The sequence below is a fragment of the Mobula birostris genome, chromosome 30, assembly GCF_030028105.1.
Source record: "Mobula birostris isolate sMobBir1 chromosome 30, sMobBir1.hap1, whole genome shotgun sequence".
NCBI lineage: Eukaryota > Metazoa > Chordata > Chondrichthyes > Myliobatiformes > Myliobatidae > Mobula > Mobula birostris.
The window spans coordinates 13,755,993-13,783,741 of NC_092399.1; the positions used below are offsets into that span (position 1 = coordinate 13,755,993).

At 38.5% G+C, this 27,749-nt stretch overlaps 1 protein-coding gene across 1 annotated transcript; it reads left to right on the forward strand.

Moving 5' to 3' along the window:
- Positions 1-32: 32 nt before the first annotated feature.
- On the forward strand, positions 33-27,749 carry psmb2 (proteasome 20S subunit beta 2). The gene is made up of 6 exons (XM_072247157.1): positions 33-236; positions 2,191-2,313; positions 9,617-9,687; positions 24,259-24,421; positions 25,924-25,973; positions 27,567-27,749. Exons 1-6 carry the CDS (start codon positions 146-148, stop codon positions 27,666-27,668), a joined length of 600 nt encoding a protein of 199 aa, XP_072103258.1. The 5' UTR covers positions 33-145; the 3' UTR covers positions 27,669-27,749.

Consider the following 27,749-nt stretch of genomic DNA (forward strand, 5'->3'; position numbering starts at 1 on the left):
GCCTCGCGCGCGCGCCCTCGCTCTGCGCGTGACGTCGTCAACGTGCGCCGGCAGTGAGTGCGCGAATTGCTGTCTCACACAGGGCCGGCGGTCTTCGGTTCGGCGCTTAATCATCCACGGACTCTCAGTGTGAGCGGGCCCCGCGATGGAGTACCTGATCGGTATTCAGGGCATGGACTTCGTCCTGGTGGCGTCTGATACCGTGGCTGCCAGCAGCATCATCGCCATGAAGCACGGTAAGGCGACGGTCGGGAAGGGGTAGTCGGCACCGGTGCCGTACCTGGGCCTTAGCCTGATCTACTATCCGCGGCTCAGTGATAACACTAGTCCAAGTAATGCATCAATATTCCCTGGTCTTTTTCTTGCGTGCTTCGCAACCGAAAGCCGTTATAAACCGGTGTTGACATCTGGACTCAAGTAACACACATCAAAGTTGCTGGTGAACTCAGCAGGCCAGGCAGCATCTCTGGAAAGAGGTGCAGTCGACATTTCAGGCCGAGACCCTTCGTCAGGAGCGTTCACCAGTAACTTTGATGTGTGTTGCTTGAATTTCCAGCATCTGCAGAATTTCTGTTGTTGACATCTGGACTGGCCTGTTGGGAAGGTAGTGGGATCAGACGCATTTGCTGCACTCAAAGGGCATCATACAGTCACTCAAATAGAAGAATACTATCTTATTGAGGATAAATAGGATTAAAACGTCAGAATGGAAGCTGTGGGCCAAAAGGTACAGCAGAGAAACTGGCCAACTGTATAAGTCTGTAAGTAATGTGAAAAGCGTTTTATTTTTCTAACTCAGGTAATTATGGAAATCTGTTCCCAGCACCTTAATGGGTAAATCTCTTCATTTGGTTGATACAGTAGATAAATTAATTACTGGTGAAATTGATTCCAGTGAGGTTAGATTCCCATAGACTTTTCCAAAAGATTTTTAAGTTTGTACAGATGACTTGATTTTGATTCATCTGATGTAATATATTTAGTGTTTCCATTCGTTAAAAAAAGAAAACAAAGTAAATTCAGTAACTGAGAATATTGACACAAGTTACATTAGCACCCTGCTTGCTATTGGCAGTGTTTTGTTGTCACGGTGCCATTAATCTGTCAGATTTTTATATTACTCTATACAGAAAGTCTGTTTTGTAAAATACATCTGATTTAAGTTATACGAAATTAGCCCCCGCTGATGCTGTCAAAAATTGTTCATAAATGCTAAAATAATTGTACTTAATACATCATTCTCCAAATACAGCAGAGCATTTTAAAGATAACGGGCTTTTTGGAAATACTGTTGTGGACATCTAAAATATTTCTCTAATAAGCTATAAGAGCACTGAAAGTATTGCCTTTGGAAGTTTGATAACTAGTGTTTTTTAAGTTGCATTTTAGGGTGCCATCTGAGGTTCCAATGTAAGTACAAATTTGATGCATAGAGTTCTCTGTAATTAATATGATACACAGAAGGCTGACAGGGCCTAATTAATTCTACTGATCCACAATATTTGTGCCCAGCCATCACCTTCCACATGCCTTTTAGTGTGTTCTTGAGGTCTTGCTTCTGTGCTACTAAGCAAAATGAAAGTGAAAGAATGGCTGGGAAGGTTGAACTGCCAGTTTCAAAGAGACAAAAGGGAGATTAACACTTTATTGAAGCTATACAACAAAGGCTTTAAAGGCTTCCATTCCAGCATGAAAGAGAGAATTAATAATTGTTTAACTTTGTAATTTTGTTTTTGCCTCTGTTAAAATTCAAGTATCTCACTTACTGAATTCTTACATTCAGTGTAAAAGAAATAAGGCATTAATTGTTGGATGTTTCAATTCTTCTATCCAATTTCATTAATAAATACATCTTAAAAGTACAGTGATAGCACTTTCTCAAGTTTGGGCAATCTTTTCAAAGCTGGATTTTATTCCGTCTTATGAGTTTGAAATGTCTGCTGATTTTGAACAAAGATTGGAGCTATTTGAGTTTTTGAAGTGTGTATGTCAAATGGCATAAAGCTACCTGCTTCACTAGTCTTGCAAATTTTTAGTTTATGAAGTCACATTGTCCTCTCGATGGCTATTGTATTATTTTTGAGTGAAATGTTCAGCTCTTCTGTTCATTAGCATTTGTAGATTTTATTTCACTTAGCTAGGTGATTCTAATGTTTATTAATGCCTTGTGATTTTTGTTATTTCATTTAGATTATGATAAAATGTTTAAACTGAGTGAGAAGATCTTATTGTTGTGTGTTGGAGAAGCTGGAGACACTGTCCAATTTGCAGAATACATTCAGAAAAATGTACAGCTTTACAAAATGCGAAATGGTGGGTAATTGTTTCTCATTTCATCTTTTATGCTCAGGACCTAATTTAAAATGCTGCTTAGTTTTTAGAATTGATAGCAGTTATGTACTTGCTTTGAGAAAGTGACTGAAATGAGGCACCTTTTGTTAGTATTCTCCTGTGTTCCACTTAGTCTTGGGCAACCCTTGAATCGGAGCTTTAAGGCTATCGTGGGGCCATGGTCCTTTGTTCGTCGGATGCCATGTCATATGATGTATGCGATTATAGTCTTTCCAGACCATAATTTTTCTGCAGAAGTGGTTTGCCATTGCCTCCTTCTGAGCGTATCTTTATAAGACGGGTGACCACAGCCATTATCAATATGCTTCAGAGATTGCCTGGCGTTAGTGGTCACATAACCAGGACTTGCACCAGCTGCTCATATGACCATCCACCACTGCTCCTGTGGCTTCATGTCACCCTGATTCGAGGTGGGGGGGCATTAAGCAGGCCCTACACCTTGCCCAAGGGAGGGAAGGAGCGCTTTGCATTTTTGGCAGAGATGTATCTCCTCCCCACCACCCAACATGACTCTAGGGCAAACTTTACAAGAGAACCATATAACAATTACAGCACGGAAACAGGCCATCTCGGCCCTTCTAGTCCATGCCGAACTCTTACCCTATCCTAGTCCCACTGACTTGCACTCAGCCCATAACCCTCCATTCCTTTCCTGTCCATATATCTATCCAATTTAACTTTAAATGACAACATAGAACCTACCTCAACCACTTCTGCTGGAAGCTCATTCCACACAGCTTCCACTCTCTGAGTAAAGAAGTTCCCCCTCATGTTACCCCTAAACTTTTGTCCTCTAATTCTCAACCCATGTCCTCTTGTTTGAATCTTCCCCACTCTCAATGGAAAAAGTCTAACCATGTCAATTCTATCAATCCCCCTCATAATTTTAAACACCTCTATCAAGTTTCCCCTCAATCTTCTACGCTCCAAAGAATAAAGACCTAAATTGTTCAACCTTTCTCTGTAACTTAGGAGATGAAACCCAGGCAACATTTTAGTAAACCTCCGCTGTACTCTCTCAATTTTATTGACATCTTTCCTATAATTCGGTGACCAGAACTGTACACAATACTCCAGATTTGGCCTTACCAATGCCTTATACAAATTCAACATTACATCCCAACTCCTATACTCAATGCTCTGATTAATAAAGGCCAGCAAACCAAAAGCTTTCTTCACCACCATATCCACATGAGATTCCATCTTCAGGGAACTATGCACCATTATTCCTAGATCCCCCTGTTCTAAAGCATTCTTTAATGCCCTACCATTTACCATGTAAATGAACAGACTGATCAATAGCTTAAATGTCCCAGGCAATGTTGTGTTGCAGTATTGTTTGATTGAATTTACTGGCTGTTATCTTTTTTGTTAAATACTTTATGTTGCACTTCTAAAAGTACTAAAACTTCTTTTGCATCTGGTTTGGTAGCTCAGTTACATCAACTGGTGCCCTTTTCTCAGGAGTTCATATTCTTAGGTGACAATAATAACTTCCTAAGCTACATATTTAAATTTTGTGTCTCATTGCAAATCTTTGTTTGCTGAAGTTGCATTTGCTGACAACTATCTCAGAATTGTCAGATTGAATCATCTTGTGTAAATAATGTGGGGGGGGGGGTCACGGTAGCATAGTGGTTAGCACAACGCTTTACAGCACCAATGACTCCCAGTTCAATTCCCTCCACTGCCTGTAAGGAGTTTGTGCGTTCTCCCTGTGACCGCATGGTTTTTCTCCGGGTGCTCTGGTTTCCTCCCACAGTCCAAAGACATGCATTGGTCTTTGTAAATTGTCCTGTGATTAGGCTAGGGTTAAATTGGGGAATTGCTGGGTGGTGTGGCTCGAAGGGCCTATTACATGCTGCATCTCAATAAATAATGTATTGACAGCTGCTGATATTTAAACATTTTGTACATTAATATCATGAAAGCCAAGGCCAATATTATATTGTTGAGCCATGTTGCCATGTTTTACAGCTGTTCGGGTAACAGAAATTTACTCATACAGAATTCGTACATTACCACCCAAGATAGAGTAAAGTTTACTCGAGTTTGTGGGAGAAATAAAGATAAGCAAATAACGCAATTTTTTCGGACTAATTTCTTGACACGTGCAGATGATATGGCTTTGTATTACAGAAAATCAATCCCAGTACATTAATATCTAGGTATGTATACAGATACAACTCTGAGATTCGTTCTCCTGCAGGCAGCCACAAAACAGAGAAACGCCATGGAACCTGTTCAAAGAAAGCAGCAAACACCCAACGCGCAAAAAAAGAACAAATTGCGCAAACGGCAAAAAGTGAGCAAACAGCTCATAGGATATGAAACATCGAACCAGGAGTATTCCGTTCAGCTCTGCACCGCTGGCCGACTGCAGACCACAGAGCTCATCTTCACTGAGTCCGTATTGATTGTCCCGATCAAACCACTCAAAAAAATAAGCAGTAAAGAGTAACCAGAAACACATGCAACATGAACCTCAAACTCTCCCAGAAAGAGTCCACAGCCACAGGGATCGCCGATCAATCCTTGCAACGTGGAACACAAGACTCCTGCACTTTCCCTCTGGCAGCAGCGAGCGGGAGGGAGAGGAAAAAGGAAAAATGGGCAGACGGTGCTAAACACACGCCTGTCCTCTGCTCTCATCTTAGTCAGCTTCAATTTTGCTCGCTGCCTCAATTGGAGAGAAGCATTGGAGTCGATCATGGGCTCGCACCCCACGTCCAGACTTCCAGGCCGCACTTTCTGCTTCCAACCTCACTGATCTCCCTCAGAGACAGTGAAGCACAGATCTTTCAATCAGCACAAAGAACACACCATCAAAATGTAACTCACAGGTTTGAATCACATGCAGCTTAGTAGCAGAACCCTATTTGAAAGAAGTAAAAGTAGTAGTTTCATGAACCATCTGCAGGTCATGACTGTTGTTCGCTGGTGCATCCACATGCAATCCTAATCTGTTAATGTGGGGTCACCTGTAATTGACTTGCAGCATGAGTGCATTTTTTAAATGTTTTATGCCTTAACTTTGCTTTAATAGTATGCAATTTTTTTTTCATAATGAATAATTGGAGATACTCTTCATCTTGTTCTAATTGTGGCATTAAAATCTAACATTCAAAGTAAATTTATTATCAAAGTACGTATATGTTACCATATACAAACCTGAGGTTCGTTTTCTTGCGGGCATACTCAGTAAATCCAAGAATCATAATAGAATCAATGCAAGACTGCAACCAATGAGCAAAAGACAACAAACTGCAAATGCGAAAGAAATAATAAATAGCAGGGCATGGACTAGTGAGTCCTTAGGTTGTGGGAACAGTTCAGCGATGGGGCATGTGAGGTTACTTGAAGTTGTTCCTCTGGTTCAGGAGCCCGATGGTGGAGGGGTGTTAGCTGTTCCTGAACCTGGTGCTGAGGCTCCTGTACCTTCTTCCTGATGAGAGCATGACCTGGGTGCTGGGGGTCCCTGATGATGGATGCTGCTGTCCTGCGACAGCACTCTGCAGATGTGGTCAGTGGTGGGATTAGCTTTGGTGTAATAACACCCTCATTCAATTATTTGTTACAACACAATAACAGTTAAGAGATTCAGTTTCTGTTTAGCTCTATATTCACTTTGAAATTGCTTCCATGTGCTGGGATTGAAATTGGGGCACACCTAGCCAGCCAAGAAGTTTGATTCAGTAAATGAAATGTTCAGTAACCTATCAAAAGTTCATATACTTTCTTGGCTTGATTATAGTTGATTGTTGTAAAGAAATTTGAAATACTTTAACTAAAGAATACAATTATAAATTAGTCTGTTTGGTTAAGAGCTTCATTTGTTACGTTGCTGCATAGGTGAACTTTTCCAAATTGCTTTTTTAAATACATAGAGTTTCCACTAAACTTAGCATAAGCATCAAGTTTTAGACTAGGTCGTGGCAATTGCATTTGCACATGAGAACTGGTTCTTCTATCTTCTGTTCACTGCAAGTTCTTTATCTTAACTGGTCAGGTATAAAGCAGGGCCCTTAGTATTATTAAGGATCCTTCCACCATCCTCTTTGACTTTCTACCATCAGGCAGGAGACTACGGAGTGAAAAAACAGGAACGGTCAAGATGAGAAACAGTTTCTTCCCCCAGGCCATTAGGCTTCTGAACTCCCTGCTGCATCATTTTCGAAGTTTCACTGGTTAATCAGTTCTATACCTTACAGTATTTAATATTAATGCACTTTAGTATGTTATTTATGTGTGATTCATCTGTAGATTTTTATCCTTGCCTTCATAAGTTATCGTGTAATACGGTTCTTTACACCGTGGTTTGGAGAAATGTTGTCTCGTTTTTACATGATGTACATGTATAGTTAAATGACAATAAACTTGACTAACTGCAGACAAGCTATTACTTTGCATCTTTTCAAATTTTAAGAAATACTGAGAAATTTGCATTCTCTTTGTGGCTTTGGGCTGTCAGCTGCTTTTTCCAATTTTTTTTAATACCATTTCTAATTTTTCTGGACTATATGGACTACCACCGTCATGGTTGGTATCAATGAAATGACAAGTTGCTCTGTTGACTTTCATTATCAATAGCAAGGTAGCCTAGCCTTGATTTAAATTCTATTTTGTCATTGGCACTCCATCATATTTGCGCATTTACTTTCTTGAATGACAGCTTTCATTTCTGTAAGAGATTGTAAGCTTTTCAGGGCTTTAGATCAGGGAATTTACACTTATAGCAGCTATTGATATTTTGCTGACAGCATTTCTTTACACAAAGTCATCCCAGTGCTCACTTATTTGTTGGAAGAGTGGCTTGTTACTTCAGTGGAGTACCTTTCCAAAGGACCAGCAGCTTTGATGGCACCTCAATCTGTATTCCTGACTACTGCTTCCTCATTTGTTATAAATGTGTAGCTCAGGATATTTGTCTTTGACCACTTTGATTAAAGTGGTGGCTATACATTTACCTTATCGCATTGGGCAGGTCAATCTCTATAATTTCCTATGTATTTTGTTTCCTGAAAAAAATAAGATATTTTCATATTTATGCTTGCACATCTTCATTTTAATATCAGCTTTATCAACTTTGCCTTGCCAAATATATGTAGAATTAAAATTAGTATACTTTTTCCTCAGCAATACTGTTGTGAAGCTTTCATTGCCTTTCCACTAATTTTGCCTTCTCCCCACACTGTAGCTTTAGGGTAGTTTTTTTTTCATGAAAGCTAAGTACTTCTGGAGCACTCGCAAAGTACCTTGATATCTAACAGTAGAAACAGTCATCTCCAGTTGTGGGAAAGAATATTGTATGCTGATGAAGTGGATAAAGTTCATATGAATTCTGCTTATTACTTACTGAAACTTGGCCAAATAACTTCCACACATCCCGTGGGATTAGTTCCAGGTCTGAGCAATGCTCCTTTGCTTTTGGTAGTTTTGTGAAAAGGCCTGTTGACTAGGATACTACGTTTCTATGAATAGTTCCACAGGACTCTTTACTTCCACTTGAAATGACGTGGAATGCAAATTTAATATCTTGTCCACATCTTGGGGTTCATCTTACATGAAAAGCAGCAGTCAGCTAAGTTTGGTGTTCTGTGGAAGCTCTAAAACAGCAATTCTGTGGGTGTGGGAGGAAAACAGTTTGTGGATCGGGGAAAAGTACATTTCATCAAAAGGAACAGGACAGGATAAATTCTAAAATGTCCATTTTGAATTTATTTTTGCAAATATCTGATGAGGCACAATCAAAAAAGTTTGATTTTAGAGATCTGGTAGAGAAATAGTAGAGATTTGCTTGTAGGGTTGTTTGCCAAGCCTGGAGCTTAGGTCGTAAATGTTTCATCACCAGTTGAGGTGACATCATCAGTGTGCATTTGAGTGTTGTTTCTGCCTAGTGCTCGCATTTATAGTGGTCTGGCTTGACAGGCAACCAATCAGAACAATGAGTCGGACCAGTATAAACACAAGTATGACACTCAATTGTGCACTGATGACGAAATTCTTGCGACTTAACTTCCAGTCCCTATAAACAAGCAGCCAATCCAAACTACCATATTCTCTCCCACTTTAAATAGTAAAGATTTGCCAGTAAGCATAAAAAGAAGTATGGCATTGAAGTCTTTCCATGCTGTCAACCTAAATTATGGACAACTGCTATAGTTGGATGTCAACCACAACTTTCTTCAGTGTTTGGTTAAGCGGACACAATTCTTTCTTCACCATTTCAGTCATTATATATTGTATAGATGAATAACATTGTGTAACATTTCTTTCACTGTAGGAATGTTGTCTGTGATATACCACCATACAGAACATACAAATTAAGAGCAGGACTTGACCCCACAAGCTTTCAATAAGATGACCAATTGTAATCTCAACTCCTCGTGCCTGCCTCCCTGGTTATTTTTCACCTGCTTACCAAAAATGCATCCACTTCTATTTTAAGAATTGACATATTCATAGTTTTCAAACTTGTGCTGCATTTGCCAGATCTTCAGCTATTTACTTAATCTATTTATATAGTTTTGCAGCTTTCTTACATCCTCTTTACAACCAGCTTTACTACCAAGGTGATATCAGCAAATTTACACCCAAACTTTTATGTCGCCTTCATCTAAATTATTTAAATCAATTGTAAACAAAAAAAAAGAGTTCCCAATACTGACCCCTGTCCTATGCCATTTTGCTACGTCTTCCAAACTAGGAAAAGACTATTTATCTCTATTCTCTATCCTGTCTTCCATCCATACCAATATATATCCTTCTACATGTTGAGCTATCATTTTCTACAGTAGACTTTGATACAGCACCTTATCAAATACCTTTGGAAATCTCAAGTATATTTCATCCTTTTTTATCCCTTATCCACAACACGTTACTTCAAAGAACTTGTGTAAGTTGGTTAAACATCATTTCCCAATTAGTAAAATATATCGTCTTGTCGAATTACCTTAATTTTCTAAAGTAACTTGTTAGATAATCTAACAATGGCTTCTGACTGTTTCTCAATGACAGATGTTAATCCTTTGGACTTTTTGAATAAAGGAATTACATTATTATTTATTAATCTAACAGGACCTTTCACTTGTCCAGGGAATTTTGGAGGTTAAAACCAATGCATCAACTATTTCACTAGCTATTTTTGAAAATTTAGCAATGAGTGCAGTATTAATATGAGAAAGGAAAAGGTGCAGTTTTCTTCAGAATTAAATATCAATTTATAGATAAAATTTGGTGACCTTTCATCCTTGTGTCATCTTAGGTTATGAACTGTCTCCTACGGCAGCTGCTAACTTTACTCGTAAGAACTTAGCAGAGTACCTCCGCAGCCGGGTAAGTAAGCTGAACATCGCTACTAAAAGCTATAGTAAAAATCTAAATTCTTCCTTTTTAGGAAGGAGTTCAGTGCATAATTTCAAAGATTTGGTTTTGTATAATGTTACAGTACATAATTGGGCTTTTAAACCTGATCATTTTCCCCTTGAGTAATAATCTTTTCTTGAGATCCTGTTTTTTTTTATTTCTTGAGCTGCAGTGCAGAATGGGCCCTTCTGGCCCTTCGAGCCACGCCACCCAGCAATACCCCAATTTAATCCGAGCCTAATCACAGGACAATTTACAATGACCAATTAACCTACCAACTGGTACGTCTTTGGTCTGTGGGAGGAAACCCACACAGTCACGGGGAGAATGTACAAACTCCTTAACAGGCAGTGGAGCGAATTGAACCCCAGTCTCCTGTAGAAACATAGAAAACCTACAGCACAATACAGACCCTTCGGCCCTCAAATCTGTGCTGAACATGACCTTACCTCAGAAATTACCTAGGGTTACCCATAGCCCTCTATTTTTCTGAACTCCGTGTACCTGTCCAGGAGTCTCTTAAAAGACACTATCACTTCTGCCTCTACCACTGTTGCTGGCAGCCCATTCCACGCACTCACCACTCTCTGCGTTAAAAACTTACCCCTGACATCTCTGGCATATAATAGGAATATACCAATTAGGCCAGGCTGGCACAAAGCAAATGCTGCTCCCCTCCATTTTCTCTTGCTAATGAGATTTTAGTCCAGAAAGTTCTTATCTTATGGGTTTTCTACCCTAAAACTTGGTCAACACTTTACTGTAAAGCTTTGTGCTAACCACTAAGCTACCATGCCATCTCGTTAAATTGAGTAGGTAATGCACATAACTAATTTGGATTAGATTCAATATTAAGTTTTTTTTAACCTGTTTCTGTCCTATAGTTAATTAGCCCCTTTGAGTAACTTCCATTTTGTTATAAAATGTGAACCTATGGGAATTCACTAGAGTAAGGTTATTTATCCATATTATCATAAATAACTGGGATAGCTCAAATTTACAGTACCAAATACAAGTTCAGTTCAAATATCATTAGTGTTTGTTTCCCCAGAGCATCTCTATGTATTATTATTGTTATTAGCATGGTACATCTTTTCTGAGGAAAAATCAGTGAGGGCAGATTTATAAAATGTCCTTCTCAAGCATATATTGTCCTGCAGTTTGACTAAAAAATAATATTAATAAGTCTATAGTATCATATTTGCACATTTATTTTATCAACTTGGAGTATTTTTTTTAAACTTGAAGATATTAATACCGACGTTCCATTTTACAGGCCCTCATGAAACAGGGAATCCACATTGTTGTTAGCACAGTTAGTTTTCCATAGCTAGTTTGTCAGTAAAACTTCAAAAATGTGTATATCTGTAGCTATTTAGCTATTGTTGATATATTTGTGGTTGTGAGCATTTACTGCATTCTGTTATCATTCATTACTCCCTAAATTGTCCTTTTGTGGCCAAGGTAATACAGATTAGTCTTGGCTTCATTATTTGAAAATGTGTATCTTGCCGATGTGGTCTTGTCTTTTCATCCCAGGGGATTCTGTCCTCCGGAGACGCAAAATAGACTGTGGTCAGTGGTACAGTTGCGTAAGATACAGAAATCTATCCATTGTGCAGTGTCATACCAATATTTCCAGGTTCTTCAATGTGGGTTTTCATTGGTGTTTTCAGTTCCTAGTGGATTCAAGTGGGTTAATTAGGTCGTATGTAAAAGCTACTGTACAGGTTTCAGCTGTGGGTTGGGCTAATGAAAACAAAAGGTAAAAAAAAAGAGCTCCTCTGCATCGTGCTTAAATTAGACTTTGTAAATTCAAAATGTTTATTAACCCTTTTGGAATATTCTGTCTGAAACTATTATCTTACTATGGAGTTCAGCTCTGGCTTTAATGCATCTGTCTGGGTAAGTATTTTAGCAAAAGACAAGTTCCTCTTTACTCTCCAGGCCCCCCCCCCACCCCCACCCCCACCCCCAAGCCCATCCCACTTCACTCCCAACCCTTCAAGGAAAACACATCTGTCCGTGCCAGTGGTCTCCCCGTTGTGCAGTCCATCTGGAGTAGGCAGGCTGTTGGGCAAGTCCAGGCATGGGCAGGCTGCGGGGATCAAACACTGGGGACTTCAGCTGCACCTCACGACCTCCACTAACCAAAATCTTGTTAATTACCTTATTATAGAATTTATTTTAATCACTTGTAACAAGTCACAATTACCATGCTCCAGCAAGGGAGCTCAAACCATTCACAGCATTTACCTGTGCCATATGTTGCTAATCACATGATCAGTGACAGACATCTAATCAGCGAGCCTCATCAGCCCCCCATTGCACTCTGCACAGAAGGGTGGGCAAAACATCCCAATTAAATTATCCATAATTGATGATGTTGTATTGGCACTGAACCTTGCCCTCCCTTGACACCTAACGTTTTTTAGTGAGCCAGCTGTTTAATTTTCCCTGGTGGATTGGAATTGTGATCTCAATGGAAGAATGTGTTTCGAGTGAGCTAAAAGATGGAATAGCATTGATGTCCCAGAGCTGTAGTTGCTGCCTGTTCTGGATCCTAGACAGCACAACCAGCTGCAATTATTAATCTGACTCCGCCCCCACAAGTGATAAAATTCATGATGCTTAGTGTGTTTGACAGGGTGTTAACCTCAGGAGTCTCAAATGTGATTGGAGATTATAATATAAGATTTAATATTTTTGTCCTAGTTTTGGAATAAGTTAATGTCAGAACATGTCAGCTTGGATCATTGGTGAACAGGTATTTTGTGTGAAACCTATTTACAGATTGCTGTCCAAATGAGGTGGGCGAAATCAGTGGGCAAATATGATTCCGATATTCCATTTCTTATTAAAAATAGATTAACGTAATCCAGGTATTTCACCATTGGTAGAATGGCAGTCTTGCGTGGTTGAACACAGATTGAATCCTGAATGGTATAATAGTAACATCACATTAAACAAGTCTCAGCTCGTTCAAATTAGGTTTCTCAGTTCAGACGTGTGTCAGTCTTCCAGCTAATAGACCTATGGTTTAGATCATGCCAGTGTTAGTTTTGTTATATTGATTAATGGTAACATTAGAACATGCTCAAAGCCTCAGTGCAGAACCTAGCCTGAATATGTGATATTTCCTTTCAGGAAATTTGAGGAAAGTTTTCTTTTTATTTAGGCAGCATTCAATTAATGCTTATTGCTATGCAGAAGATAAATCACCAAGAAATGTAGTACGGTCAAGCATATTCATAAATAATAACCACACAAAATGCTGGAAGAACTCAGCAGGCCAGGCAACATCTTTGGAAAAGAGTAAACAGTCGACATTTTCGGCCGAGACCCCTCATCAGGACTGTTGAGACTCTTTAAGTAATAAATGAATTTTCCATAAAATCAGATTTAAGTCATAGCCATACTTTATTGATCCCGGGGGAAATTGGTTTTCGTTACAGTTGCACCATAAATAATAAACAGTAATAGAACCATAAATAGTTAAATAGTAATATGTAAATTATGCCAGTAAATTATGAAATAAGTCCAAGACCAGCCTATTGGCTCAGGGAGTCTGACCCTCCAAGGAAGGAGTTGTAAAGTTTGATGGCCACAGGCAGGAATGACTTCCTGTGATGCTCTGTGCTGCATCTTGGTGGAATGAGTCTCTGGCTGAATGTACTCCTGTGCCCACCCAATACATTATGTAGTGGATGGGAAACATTGACCAAGATGGCATGCAACTTAGACAGCATCCTCTCTTCAGACACCACCGTGAGAGAGTCCAGTTCCATCCCCACAACATCACTGGCCTTACAGATGAGTTTGTTGATTCTGTTGGTGTCTGCTACCCTCAGCCTGCTGCCCCAGCACACAACAGCAAACATGATAGCACTGGCCACCACAGACTCGTAGAACATCCTCAGCATTGTCCGGCAGATGTTAAAGGACCTCAGTCTCCTCAGGAAATGGTTTTTACTTTGGTACCATTTGAGTTGTTGATAATCCAGTCAACTAGCTCTCTTCCAGACATTCTGTCACCAGCTACATTCCAAACTTCCACAATAGCATACAACTGAGTTTAGTATTTTTATTGCTGTCGTTCCTCTCCATGCTTTGTGGCGTATGGGGCAGCATTTTTTGCTGCTTCCTTAGCATTTGTCTGTTTTTACGAGGTCGAGTTACTAGCTCAATGCTCACCCCGGCACAGATGAAAAACATGCAAAGAGCTGGCCAGATTTGAACCCGGGACCACTTGCCTGGAAGTCCGATGCTAGCATCACTACACCACTGGCCAGCTGCTATTATTTAATTGGAACGTGGTTATTATATCTAGAAATTAGCAATTTTTTCTTTTTAAATGTCCTGCTAAATGATTGGCTCCTTTAATCAACATGAGTTAAAACTCTTGTAAAATTTATTATCAGGGTATGTACATATCACCACATACAACTCTGAGATTCTTTTTCTGCGGGCGTACTTAATAAATCTATAGAACAGTGACTGGAAACTGTAAACAAACTATGCAAATGCAGATATAAATAAATAGCAAATCCTCCACGTAATTCTTAAACTGAACAAAACATTGAGGTAACCAGCAGCTGACCAGAAAGCTTTTGGCCAAATCATTTAAAAAAAAAATCTAGTGTTTGTCAATGATTATTTGAACATGAGACTGCTATTGAGAAATTGCCAAATTGCAGACTGTGAATGGCTGAGTTGGTGGCAGAGCACTTAAACAGATACAGGTCCTGTTAAAATTCTAATCTCAGCCATCTGCTGCACTAATGTGTTTTTGAAACTGTGGATAAATCATGTCATAGTAATTGGCAAAATTGTTTTTGGAGACCAGAACATGGACAGATCCTGCCTACTGCTTAGGATAGTTAAACATATTTAATGATAGCACTTGGGAAGTCAGTGTTCCACATAATTATTAAAACCAAAAGATCTAGAGGATTTGGGAATCTGAAATTAAGACAATCTGCAGGTTATATTCAATATGTCAGGCAGCATCTGTGGAGAGAGTAGAAACAATTAACAACATCATGTCATTATCATTATTGTTTGCATTCTGGAGAAAGTAACATTTAATGCCAAAAAAAAATCAGATGAAAAATCTGTTTTCCTGATACTGAGCCACAGACCATTACTGCAAAAAGACCATTAAACTTTTGCACAGTACTGTAGTAATTGTACTGCTGCAAAAAAAAGCACAAATTTCATGACATATTTGAGTGATGATGACCCTGATTTTGATTGGGTCTCTGTTGTGGACTGAGAGTCGAAAGGCAGCAAGGAAAGGGGGAATCACGGTTGGGGAACAGGGGAAGGAGTGGAAAGCACCAGGTAGATATTCTGTAATCAATAAACCAATTGTTTGGAATCAAATGACTTTGCCTGGTGTCTCAGGGCTGGGTGCGTATGCACTCCCACCACCCCCTGCCCTGGTACTCATTCTCAGCCACCTGTCTCACACCCCTCCTGCAGTGCTCCCCCTCACCATTCCCAACATTCTTTGCTTCTGCCAGATTTACAAACTCGTTCTCTGCTCCACATTGACAAATTCAATACTGCGCAACAGTCTTTGGCACGTGTTTTGCATGTGTTTTTGTGTGTGTGTGTATGTATGTGTATACATATATTTATAATGTGTGTGTACATACCTTTTGCACAGTACTATAATATTAAGTAAGCATTTTGTTTCAGGATATAACTAACAGCGATAAAATCTAATTAAAGCCGGGCGACTGATTTCTGATGCAATGTAATTTGGCTTTTGGAAGGTGTTTTTAATTAAAATAACAAAAAGAAAAAATAGCTTGTTCTAAAAATTAATTACAGCGGTTTGTCCCATTTATAAAGCGAAGTTGTTGGCTACAACTCAATTGCATGAAATCCTTTCAGTATTATGTGATTTGATAACTGTCTTCATCCAGAGTGAAACATAAAACGATAGTTTCTGGGATATCTCACTCTGAAGATTTGACTGAGCATTTCCTGAGATGATGTATTGTTAAGTGACATAATTTCTGCGACAATCAGACAAGGTTGACCTTATTCTCTGTTCACTGTTTCTTTTGTAGAATTATAGGAGAAATTAAAACAAGTTTCCCAGAAGTGACCAGCATAGACTTTCTTTGGACAATAAAATTTTAATGTTACATCCTATATTTGTGAGCTGAAAGGCCTGTTCCTGTGCTGTACTGTTCTGTGTTCTATATTTCAGATCTGTGTAAGATGTCGCCCATATTTTGATAATTCAGCTAATTCCCATCCCACAAATCTACAAAATCCTAGCCTTGAAATAAGTTTCCTGAATCCCCGGCACTTGTCTTCAGTTACAAGCTAGATCTTTATTCTTTCTGAGCTCCAGTGGTAATCTCTTCCCCAGTCAGACCCTTGGCACCCTCACGGCTCCAATCTATGATGTCTGAAGAAGTGGAATTGCTGTCATTGATAATGCCGGTTTTTAGAAAAGATTTGCACCAATTATATTTAATATTCATGTCTATTTAGGTCCTGCAAACTTAATGAAAACGTTCATTTGAATTAATGAGGTATTTTTATCCCTCCTGTTGTTTAACCCTAAGGATGCTTAAAATTTGAGGGGTTCGTTCAGAGGTTAGAATGATTTTAAAAGAAAATTCAGGTCATATTCCACCTGTGGAGTGTATTCCACATTCACTTGATGGAATGATAATGCCACATTAATGCCTCTTTTCTGTGATCACTTTCAAACTGAGTAAATTTGAGTAAATTCTTATCGCTGAATGGCTCCATACATTGAATAGTCTTCGCATCTGAATAATCAGAAGTGCAGCTGTAAAACAGTTGCATGTGGTAGAGATGAATTGCCAACTATATTTTTTCAGCTTTCCCTATCAGCAGCAATATCAAAGGTACAGTCAGGGCCAAGAAACAGTCCTGCCTTGTATGCTGCTTAGTTTAATTGTCAAATTCCTTTCCAAATGATTTTGGTACCTTCTACACAGGATTGTTCACATTATAGGGTTGCCTCTGCCAATGTTTTTGCATCTTTAATCAATCTTGAAAAGGTGGCATAAATCACTTACTCACTGACTTAACACATTTGCCAGTCTTTGTTTATGTATCACACTACATTTCATCATGTGTGTTTCAATCGTCTTTAGCTCTTCCTTATATACTGTACCGCTTAAACGCCGATATTTCATTATCTATTTTGAAGTGACTTGTTTTTTTGTAATTTTAAGACAAAATCTTCCACAGAAAGATTTAATGTTTCAAAGTATTGTATTTTTATTGGCATCTCTTAAAGTGCTACCCATTCAGTCTTCAGAATTCACTCAAGGAATATGGACCATTATGGTGATTGAATACTTCAAGGTTATTTGGCATCATCAAGTCTCACAAAAGTTTATACAAGTAATTTGTACCATGTTTCTATATTTGAAATATTCAGTTTTTAATGCTCATAAATATGACTGGTATGGAGCTATATTACTAAAAGCTTCTGGGTATTCTGAGATTTTCAGGGGATTTTTGAGAGAGAAGTTGGAGATTAAGTATTAAATGCTGAATGAGCCATCATACCCACATAACTTTTGATTCTGTAATTTTTATTTTATTTTATATAGAAATACAGCGCAGAATATGCCCTTCTAGCCCTTGTGTTCTACCCCAGCACCCTCGACAGCCCCGATTTACCCCAACCTAATCACGGGACAATTTACAAGGGCCAGTTAACCCACCCTGTATGTCTTTGGACTGTGGGAGGAAACCAGAGCACCTGGTGAAATCTCATGGTTGGGGGGGGTGCAAACACTTTACAGAGGATGCCAGAATTGAACTCCGACACCTCAGGCATTACGCTACGCTAACCGCTACACTGCCATGGAGCCCCTGAATTGTCAAGCTAGTATGTTAAATAGCAAAATGAACAATAATGTTTGTCGCAAGTGAATTTATAAGAATATATTCAGCACTTGGAAATACACATTATTTCTGTGAGTCCTTGCAACATACTTTTTGTATATTTTTATCCTTGGAGCAACTAATATTAAATTTGAGCCTGCCCTTTAGGTGTTTGTATTGAATTCTTGTGCTTTAAATTCTGGCACTCAGTGACTCTTTGACTACTTACAGCTTCAGCAGAAGCTAACATAGTGCAGTTCTGGTAATTGAAGAATTACATAGGGAAGTAGCACCCCACTGCCAAATTTATATTGATGATTAGATAAATCAGAATTACTTTCATTTCAGATAGTATGAATGACCCATATGCTGTAAATTGAAGGAAGCATTGAAGCTTCTGAAAGGATCTCCATTGTTTTGAAAGACTCCATTATATCTGAATTAACATATTTTAAGTTCTTCATTTGTGGCAACAAAGTTGGTCTCTTACCATTACTCTGAAATGCATTAAAATGTTATTTAAGCCATTTCATTTTTGGAGAATATTACTGAAATTAATTCTTTGGCTACATATTGAGTAATAATGTGTCAGGATTACAAGATGCATGTAATCAATTGCACATAGGAAATCATTAAATGTAACCTTTTTAATTAAAAGCTGGTGCAAGAATGAGTAATGGGAGGAACTGTCACTGTACTAAATAATGTTTAATACTGTGTGTATATACATTTTACACTTGTTTATTAGTTACTGTAAAGATAGTGAATACGTTAATAACATATGCTGAATTGTGCGTGGTGTGGCATAAATTTGCAATCCCTGGCTCACATACACCCAGAGTCCATTGAACAGGAGGACTTGGTCCCAATATGGTTCCAAAAAGGCTGAGGAATAAGCATCGAGCCTATGGCAGGTCATGAGTCCCTATCCCAGGATTATGCTGGTCTCTAATTGACTCACCTTTAAGGGTGTTTTCATTTGTCTCTGATAACTGAAGATATTTAAAATCAGTTATTGAAGTGAGTTAATTAAAATAACCTTCAATTAAAACACACATGACTGGAGACACTTAATTAAAAACATAAAACATAATTAAAAGAAAGATTTTTCCACGTGCCTTTTCTATTCAAGTCAGTGACCCCATTCTTGTGAGTGGACTTGCACAACATATGCCAGCCTTGGCTGGCATAAAGCCAAGGATCCAGATGCAAAATACATCTGGCGTCGGTGCACAGCAAGTTTGAGTTCTGCCCTTGGATTCAGTGCTGTATCAAGCGGCAAGGCAGGAAGTAGAATGTGGCAGAATCTAACCTCCAGCACATTTCATACTTTAGTGCTGCAGCATTCAGGTGCAGGAATCAGACGTGTGCTGACCTGTGTAAAGCCTTTAGCTGGCAGCTCTCCACACAACTGGCTGAAACATTGAATCCAAGTCTGTATAGTTGCATTCCTGCACCCCAAGTTCTCGCTGCAATTTATCCACCAGAGTTTTTCTAGATTCAACCCTGTGTAAATCCTACAATAGTAATTTTGTTCCTGCACTTTATAAATACTCATACTTAAATATCTGCATACAATGCATGGTATTTCAGAACATCTGATCTGTCTGAAAGTATGAATAAACGATTTCTTGAAGTGTTCATAGTAGCAACGATGTGCATAATTGAAAACTTTCTCTTGTTATTAATGTTTTTAAATCTCTCAGAATAATTCAAGTTCAACAGATCTATTTTGAAATCTGCTTCGTGTTTACTGCAATAAACGCTGAGTTCTGTGACCCATCTGGTGTTCTTTTAGAACAATCTAGGCCAGTGCTGCTTTACATTTAATTGTTTAGGAGTAGCATGCAGCTAAGTACAATTCCAGGGGGAAATGATACTTCACTTGCAGGAACAGTAACCTGTAATGTCAAACATTCAGTTTCACTTCATTCAAATTTGTAGGAAAAGAAATCCGGGAATAACCAGTTCCCTAACAATTCACAAAAAATTGTTTGAATTTCGGGCTTAGGGGTTTCCACCCTTTTTTATGCCATGGAGCCTCACCATTAACCAAGGGGTTTGGGAACCCCTGACTTGGGGGCTTTTTCTTCTCCCTTTTAAAGCCTGGAGTCTGGTAATGAAGGATGCCCGTAAGTGCTCATGCTTTTGTAACTTGTATGTGCGATCTGGAATCTTCCTTGCCTTTTTCTCTAGTTTGCCGATAAGACCGAAGGATAGTGGGGAGAGATACAATATCTTTCTTCCTTTACCTTATTTTGTTAGAAATTGTGATTTGGTTACTATTGTAGATAATTAGAGAAAGAGAAATCATAAGAGGTTTTGTTTACTGTTTATAAATACTGATTCTTTCCTTATGGCCTCATCACAATGTACGGAACACCAACTCGGAAGGAAGATAACATTGGAATTAGATTTGGAGGCAGCAAAAAGCTCACTGCTGCAATGATTAGCCCACTTAGCTCAACTGGTCAAAGACTAATTTCCTTTTCTATATGATATATCTGCAAGTCATTTCCATATTCGTCAGTGTTGTGAAATTTCATTGTAGTTTGATGCTGATCATTTGAGGGAGGGCTGTCTTATTGAAACATTTCCATGGCCTGTAATTTATACCAAGATGCCAATCCACTGAACTTGCTCTTAACCTAGAGTGGATTCCCTGGCATTAACTTCCTTGAACTTCCAAGATGTTGTGCTCATCAGTGAGCCCCTGTACAGTGTAAGGCATTTGCAGTCATGACAAGCAAACCTTGTCACAAAATTGCTGTGATGGCTAGTTAAAACAGCTCCACAGGCTTACTAACTATCAAAGATGATGAATGTTCGCAAATGTCTCTGATGTTTGCACGCATTCAAAAACTACTAAAAATTAAGTATTCCTTTAAACTTAAAAACGATTAATGCTCTTAAAATGCTAAAAGGCAATTAAATACAGTATTAAATGATGCAAAATAACTTTATACTTGCCCTCTTATTTTGTGGCTGCTCTTCTCCATTCAAATGAATGAACTTGCTTTTTGTGTGCCAGATCTAAACTGACCCAGTTTAAGAATAGGAAATCTGTGTTTGTTTACCCTTCACTGCTGGAGTCATGGGAAGCAGTGTTTAAGGGCAGTTGGAAAATCTGCGCTAGAATGTTGGGGACTTGTACATACTATTATTGTAAGTATCACATAGGCACTGCAACAGAGGTAAATGCCAACAATTCCAACAGAAGACCTGGGTCAATATAAGTTGTGAGCTATGAAATTGTAGTTTTCTAATGCAAGACCCTGTTCTACTGACCCTCCCTCAAACAAATGCAGGAAACTTTGCTATTTTACTATCTTTCAAACAGGAAATGATGGAAGAATTAGTGTGATTTTGAATGATAAAAGGTAATTAGATGCAGCCAATAAAGGCAACATGCAAGTCTTCTCTTATTCTTGTATAATTCTCATTGCAACTAAAGCACATCTGTTGCTTGCTGCTTGTTAACCTGCACCAGTGGGTTCAAATCATCCTGACTATTTTGTCTGCACATACAGTACCTCTCCATAATGGCAACCTGGCCTGTCCTGGTCATGTAGACCAAAGAATAGGCTTCTTCACATGTATGTGGAATGATGTTAACCATTTCCAAAAGTGTCGGATGTTGACCCATTTTGTTTTTCTTCAACCAAAACAATTTGAATTGATGGTGTAGACGTGGGAGAAAAATAGTATATGACTCTCAGTTCAATAAAAGGCACTTGAACTCTGCTGGTAGCTTCTGTGGGTGGCACTAGGCCCCACGAGTTTCCCCATTAGGAATGGGGTAAATCTAACTAAACTTGAAAGAGATTTTGATTATCATCTAGTAGTGTTTGTTCTTGAGCCTTTTAAAACAAAGCTAAACTGATATGCAAAAGCATTTAATGCTCTAAGCTAAATATGAAGGTATAATAGCAGCTTTGTTTTTTTTCCCTTCCACCCACAATTTACTGTATTCTTCTCAACAAAGACAGAGACTAAAGATCTAATGTAACTTGGTTTTATTTTGAGGTTACGTCACCATTCTAGTTAAGTTGGGATGAACTGCTATCTTTTGGAATTGATTGCTGGGATTGGTCAAAGAAGTCAGTCAGTGTAACTTCCTTCATCAGTATTTTATTCTTCCTCAAACTGTGCCGGCTGTTGGTGCAAGCTTCTAAAGATTTAATTATGGCTGCTGGGGGTTGGAAGAGGTCCAATATGAGATTAACGCTCCTGCTCCACTGCTCGGTGGGGTACTTCCTTGCTCTCTGCCCGAACTGTTAGCTTGTTTCACCAGATGTCGCAGAGAAACCCATCAAGAGTATGCTGCTTATCTTGTTTATTTCTTTAACTGTTAGCTTAGTTATTATGCCTCTGTTATTTCACACAGTTTCTTCATTAACGCACAATAATTTTTTTAATCAGACAACTTTTTTGATGCCTTGAATGACTTCATTTTTTATATAAAAGCTCTGTTTATATTATTGTATATTGATCATCTGATGTAATTTGGATATGACAGCAACCCTTTCTATCTTTGCTCGAGTCATAATTGATGTCCAAATTTCACGGTTAATTTGTTAACTATCATTCACATAATTTCTCTTGCTGTATATTTTCCTTTGCCATTTCCACTTCTTTGGGTGCTTGACTTTAGTATAAAATTCTTCATTCTTCTCAGTGTTCAGCATCAGGGACTTGCTATTTTTTTTTAAATTAACATAGCATTATTTTAGAATGATAGAAAATAAATGAAAACAGGATCTTTGAATTTTTTCATAGCATTTCAGAATTTCTGCGATCTCTGAAGCTACCCATAAGATGCATGTTGTAGCTATTTTACTAAAATTACTGTGATGTACATCTGGATACATGAGGGAGACCTTTTGTTTTAGATTTGCAGTTGTTGTTTGAATTGCCCATCTGATATATTAAAGCATTGATACTTGCACAGACTGTGGAACTATGAATTATACCCTGCTGGATCCTATGTATCCCTGATGAAGGGTCTTGGCCCAAAATGTTGACTGCTTATTCTCTAACGATGCTGCCTGACCTGCTGAACTCCTCCAGCATTTTGTGTGTTACTCTTGTATACCCTACGTATATAGATTTTCAATAGGTGAGATATTCAGCAAACCCCTTCTCATTCCACTTTAACTAAGGTGCTCTCATAGTTTTCCACAAAATACACATTGTTCTTTTGCATCACTCACCTCATAAGTTTTCTTCCACTTTACTTACCGTTCACTATTAAAAATTATGATACAGAGGAAAATGATGTTCAGCCCATGTCTATGCTTGTTGAAAGAACTAATACTAGAAGTCCAAAGCAACAAACAGAAAATGCTGGAGGATCTCAGCAGATCAGGCAGCATGTATGGAAATGAATAAACAATTGATGTCTTGGCCCAGAATGCCGACTGTTTATTCATTTCCACGGATGCTGCCTGACTTGAGTTCCTCCTGCATTTTTTGTGTGCGTGTGTTGCTATCCAACCTAATGCTCCTTTCCATCACCAGCTTCACAACCCTGCTAGTCACAGAACCAATTACCCTTTCAGGAAGGGCTTGAATATATTGAGATTCTGTCTCTGTCATCATTGAAGGCAGATCAAAAGTTTTACTAGTCTTCCTTCTGATCCTCATGCCATTAGTTTTAAATCTATATCACCAGTTTGAATTCTTCTGCGAAGGAAAATGGGTTCTTCTTATTTACAATTTTAGGCCACTTGCAATCTTGTATTTGCTTAGACCTATCTCGTGTCTCACTGTTCTGTTGTCTACTGTCAGTAATTTGTTATCAGCTAAAGGCAGGAAAAAAACACACTTTGGACAAATTCATAGCAGCTGCATGAAGGCAGTGGATTGGAAATGCATATGGTTGGTTAGGTTTTCTGTGTACATGATAGCTATATCACTTGTCATTTTACAAACCTAAAATACACTGGACCACTTAAGCAATACTCGCTTTTAAAAAGGTGGACTTAAAATTGAAGGTTTATCCGTTTTCATTAAATATTGAAGAACAGACATAAAGCGCAAGTTACACTTAACCAAATTTTGGTTGCACAATTTAAAGAGCAGTGAACAGTTTTAAATGGAAGATGTATGTAATTCTCAAGCTTCACTGTGGGTTAAACCCAGTAGAGAGGCATGGTGCCACTAGAAAAACTGATAATATAATATTTTGTGTTTTGTAACCACATCTTGAGCTTTAATTCCCATTAATAATTAATATGAAACCAGCAATATATTTTCTGGTTATTGAATCTAAGGGAAATCATAATGACCTGTACTTCAATATCTTTGGCATAAAGGAATGATAATGAAAAAAAGATTGGATCAAAGCCTCACGGCTGCTGAGTTAAATGTTTAGTCGGTGATACTTGAAATATTTTAATTCAGATCAACAGTGATTATATTTATGCAGTAACTCCAATTCCCATAATCATTTCTATCATTGTGCTGTGCTTCTGAGTATTTTTTGTTTGTTAAGAAGCCATATTAATTCTAAAATTGAAACAATTGCTTGTTTTCCAGTGGCTAATCAGGATGTGAGCAATGCAGTCGGAATGTACTTAGTGCTGCTTATCACGATCTAAGTTGGTTTGCTTTGAATGATGATCGCGCTCCTCCCATTTTGTTTTAAAGACACCCTACCATGTGAACATGCTTCTAGCTGGTTGTGATGAACATGAAGGCCCTGCACTTTACTATTTGGATTACCTGGCAACTTTGGCAAAAGCCCCTTTTGCTGCTCACGGATACGGAGCTTTCCTGACACTCAGTATCTTAGACCGATACTACAAACCAGGTGGGTGCATCTGTGGTAAAGAAAATATTGTAATCGTGTTACATAAATGCAAATCATTATGTTCTGACCCTTTTTTTAAACTGTTTGGCATCACTGAATTTAAAATATTTTCTGTACAAAAGCCTCGGTTACACCACAGTAATGATCTGTGAATATATTGTTTGCTCGCGCAGACTTTGCTTTTTGCCACTGTCAGTCACCAATAACTTTCCAGTTCTGTCTTGGTCATTTAATTATGCTAATTTAGTCAGCACTGACTCCTTAATTCAGCAAAATGGTTAGGCAACTAATTCAATGTTTATTGGTATTTTGTTAACTTAATCTATTTGAATACTCAGTAGCTGAGCAGGGTATAGTTGCTAACTTTATTCCAGTCCAAAGGTCAGTTTCCAGAAGGAAGTGAATTGTTTCTTCTGAAGCGGCCAATGTACATTTAGTGAAGCCAGCTGTGCAAAGCTGGTTGAAGTCAATCTTCCATACACCAGATAATTTTAAAATTAGGTTGTTTTCCTATTTATGATAAAATGGTTGATTTTTGTGAATGATCGTTTGGTAATTTAGTTCTTATTTATCGCCAAGACTAAGGCTGTGTAGGCATTTCTGTCATTTAAAATGTACAGAAAAAAATCTTTAGAAGAGAGGAAAAGACAAAGAAGAAATTTTAAAAAGTGTATCCTCATGCCAAGTTTTTTCTTCTTTACACTATTAAAACACATTGTAATCCTTTCACAATTGGAATTTGATCTTATTTTGCACATTCCAAAGTACATTTGGACAATCTTTCTGAAGCATTTTAAATGTAAGAAAAAAAGCTTTATTTGGACTTGTGCATATGTAATTGCAATAGTATTTACTAACAATTTTTTAAAAATTTTGACAATTAAAATTAATTCTAGATTCATGTGTTTCATTTCTGGACTTTTAACTAGCTATGGTTTTAATACTATCGTTTCACCTTTAATTATAGCTTGTAAGAGTTTTAACAGCCTTGAATTTCTTTTAAAACACCCAATGAATAAAATTGTTCTCGATGTGTTAAGTGGAATTATCTATATCATGTATCCTTCTGGAAGAGTAAGCACAGGTCTTTACTCTTGGAAGTAAAAAGCACGTGTCACTTGCGTTGATGAATCTAATGCTCAGCAGGAGGCTGGTGAAAGAATTGCGCTAAGAGCAGCCAGCATCTGCAGATGGAGCTCATTACCCTGTTTGTAATAAATTGAATCTAAGAGGTGCCTGTCCTTTTCCCGGGTTTGGACCAGGAAAAGGAGGCGGGTTCTGATGCGTTTCGATTTCCAAAAACTAATTGATTCGTTCCATCTTGCAGTTTGAGTGGGCCTGATTCTGTTTAAAAAGCCTGCTTTACATATGGACTGTGTTCAGCTGTGAGTCAGATAACTTCTGTTTTCTAGTCTGGACTTTATTTAATTTTGTAAGGGGAGGGGGATGGGGGCTTGTTTTTATTTTGAGAAGATTTCAAAATTGAAACAATGTGTTCGCAGATCTCACGCGCGAAGAGGCAGTGGAGCTCTTGAAGAAATGCTTGAAAGAGGTGAGATCCAAATCTGAATAGAATTCTATAAGAAAATTTGTTCTTGTATAAAGACATTGTTCACCCCTGGGGTTTCTGAAACTAGCTGCATATGTTTATATTTTCACACATTGACATCAAAGAATGAGGAGAATGCAGTTTGATTCTTATAATTTTCTCCACGTAGTGTTCTCTGAACAGGTAGCATTAGGTTTGCTCAGTACAGAGGGTTCCATTAAAGGATGCTTCCAGGCTTTTACTGAGTTTTGAAAATATGAGCTGCTCTGGTTAAACACATTCCTCATTTAGGCGTGTGCATCCTGGCACCCTGAAGGTGGCTGATGTTGTTCTGTTGTTTAGAAAAGCTGGCAAGAACAAGCCCGGAAACTGCAGGCCAGACAGTAGTGGGCAAATTCCTGGAAGAAATTCTAAGGGGCAGGATCTAGCAGCAGAGACTGATTTAGAAGAATTAACATGGCTTTGTGCATGGAAAGTTGTACTTGACAAACTTGTTAGTTTTCTGAAGCGGTAACTAAAAAGGTATACGAGGGTGGGGTAGTAGATGTCTATTTGGCCTTTGATAAATTCCACCTGGTAGACTAGTCTGGAAGGTCAGGTGCTGTGGAATCCAAGGAGAGCTACTTCGGTAGATTCAAAGTTGGCTTAACGGTAAGAAACAGGTTGGTGGTGGAAGGTAGTTTCTCAGTGGTAAAAGAGTCGGTTAGCACATTGGCCTTCATCGTCAAAAGCGTTAAGTATAAGAGTTTAGGGCATAATGTTGCAGTTGTATAAGTCAGTGGTGAGGCCACACTTGGAGTACTGTATACAGTTTTGGTCGCCCTGTTATAGGATTCAACTGAAACAATTGCAGGAAAAAAACTGGAAAAAAGCAGGAGAGTTTTGAGAATGTTGTCAGGACTAGAGGGCCTGAGTTACAGGAAGAGGGAGGCTTTGCCATGTCTTTGTTCTTTGGGGTGCAGGAGAATTAGGGGTAAACTTAGAGGTGTACAAATTCACGAGGGACATGAACAATAGCAGTCTTTTCTCCAGGTCAGATAGAGGGGAAAGGTTTAAAAGGGACCTGAGGGGCAACTTTCATATGAAATGGATGATGAAGGATGGAATAAGCTGCCAGAGGAAGTGGTTGAGGCAAGTGCAATGGTATCATTTTAAAAAACACTTGGGTAGGTAATGCAGGGCGAGCACAGGAAATTGGGACTAGGTGGGTGAGTGCTGTAGTCAGCATGGGCTCATTGGGCCTGCATCTATGCTGCATTCCTCTGACTTATTGATTAAATGGGAGTGTAGACTTTCATTTGACTACTTTCTTTATTTTTCCCCATATAATTGTAATGCTGCTTTTAATATTTTCTGGGAAACTTCAGTACACAGTATGAAGGGTAGGTACCCCTATTTTAAAACATGGCTCTTCCATACTGTGGTAATATGGGGATTAACAAATGTTCATTGTATACAGTGTGCTCTTTTACTCCATTGTACCCCATCTTTCATAGTCATAGCTGGAAGAAGTTATTTCTGTATGGAACCTCTATGTGATTAAAATGTATCAGTTGGCAATGCTCTGATTCACTTGTAATTATTTTGTCTTTTCAGATCCAGAAGCGGTTTATTCTGAATCTTCCCTCCTTTACTGTCCGGATCATCGATAAGGATGGTGTTCATGATATGGCGCAGATTTCTGTGTCACAGATATAATTTTACCTTTTTTTGGCTTTTTTTTTTACTTGTAGAAATTTATTATGTATACAGACCCAATAAAGCCTGAGGTTCACTAAA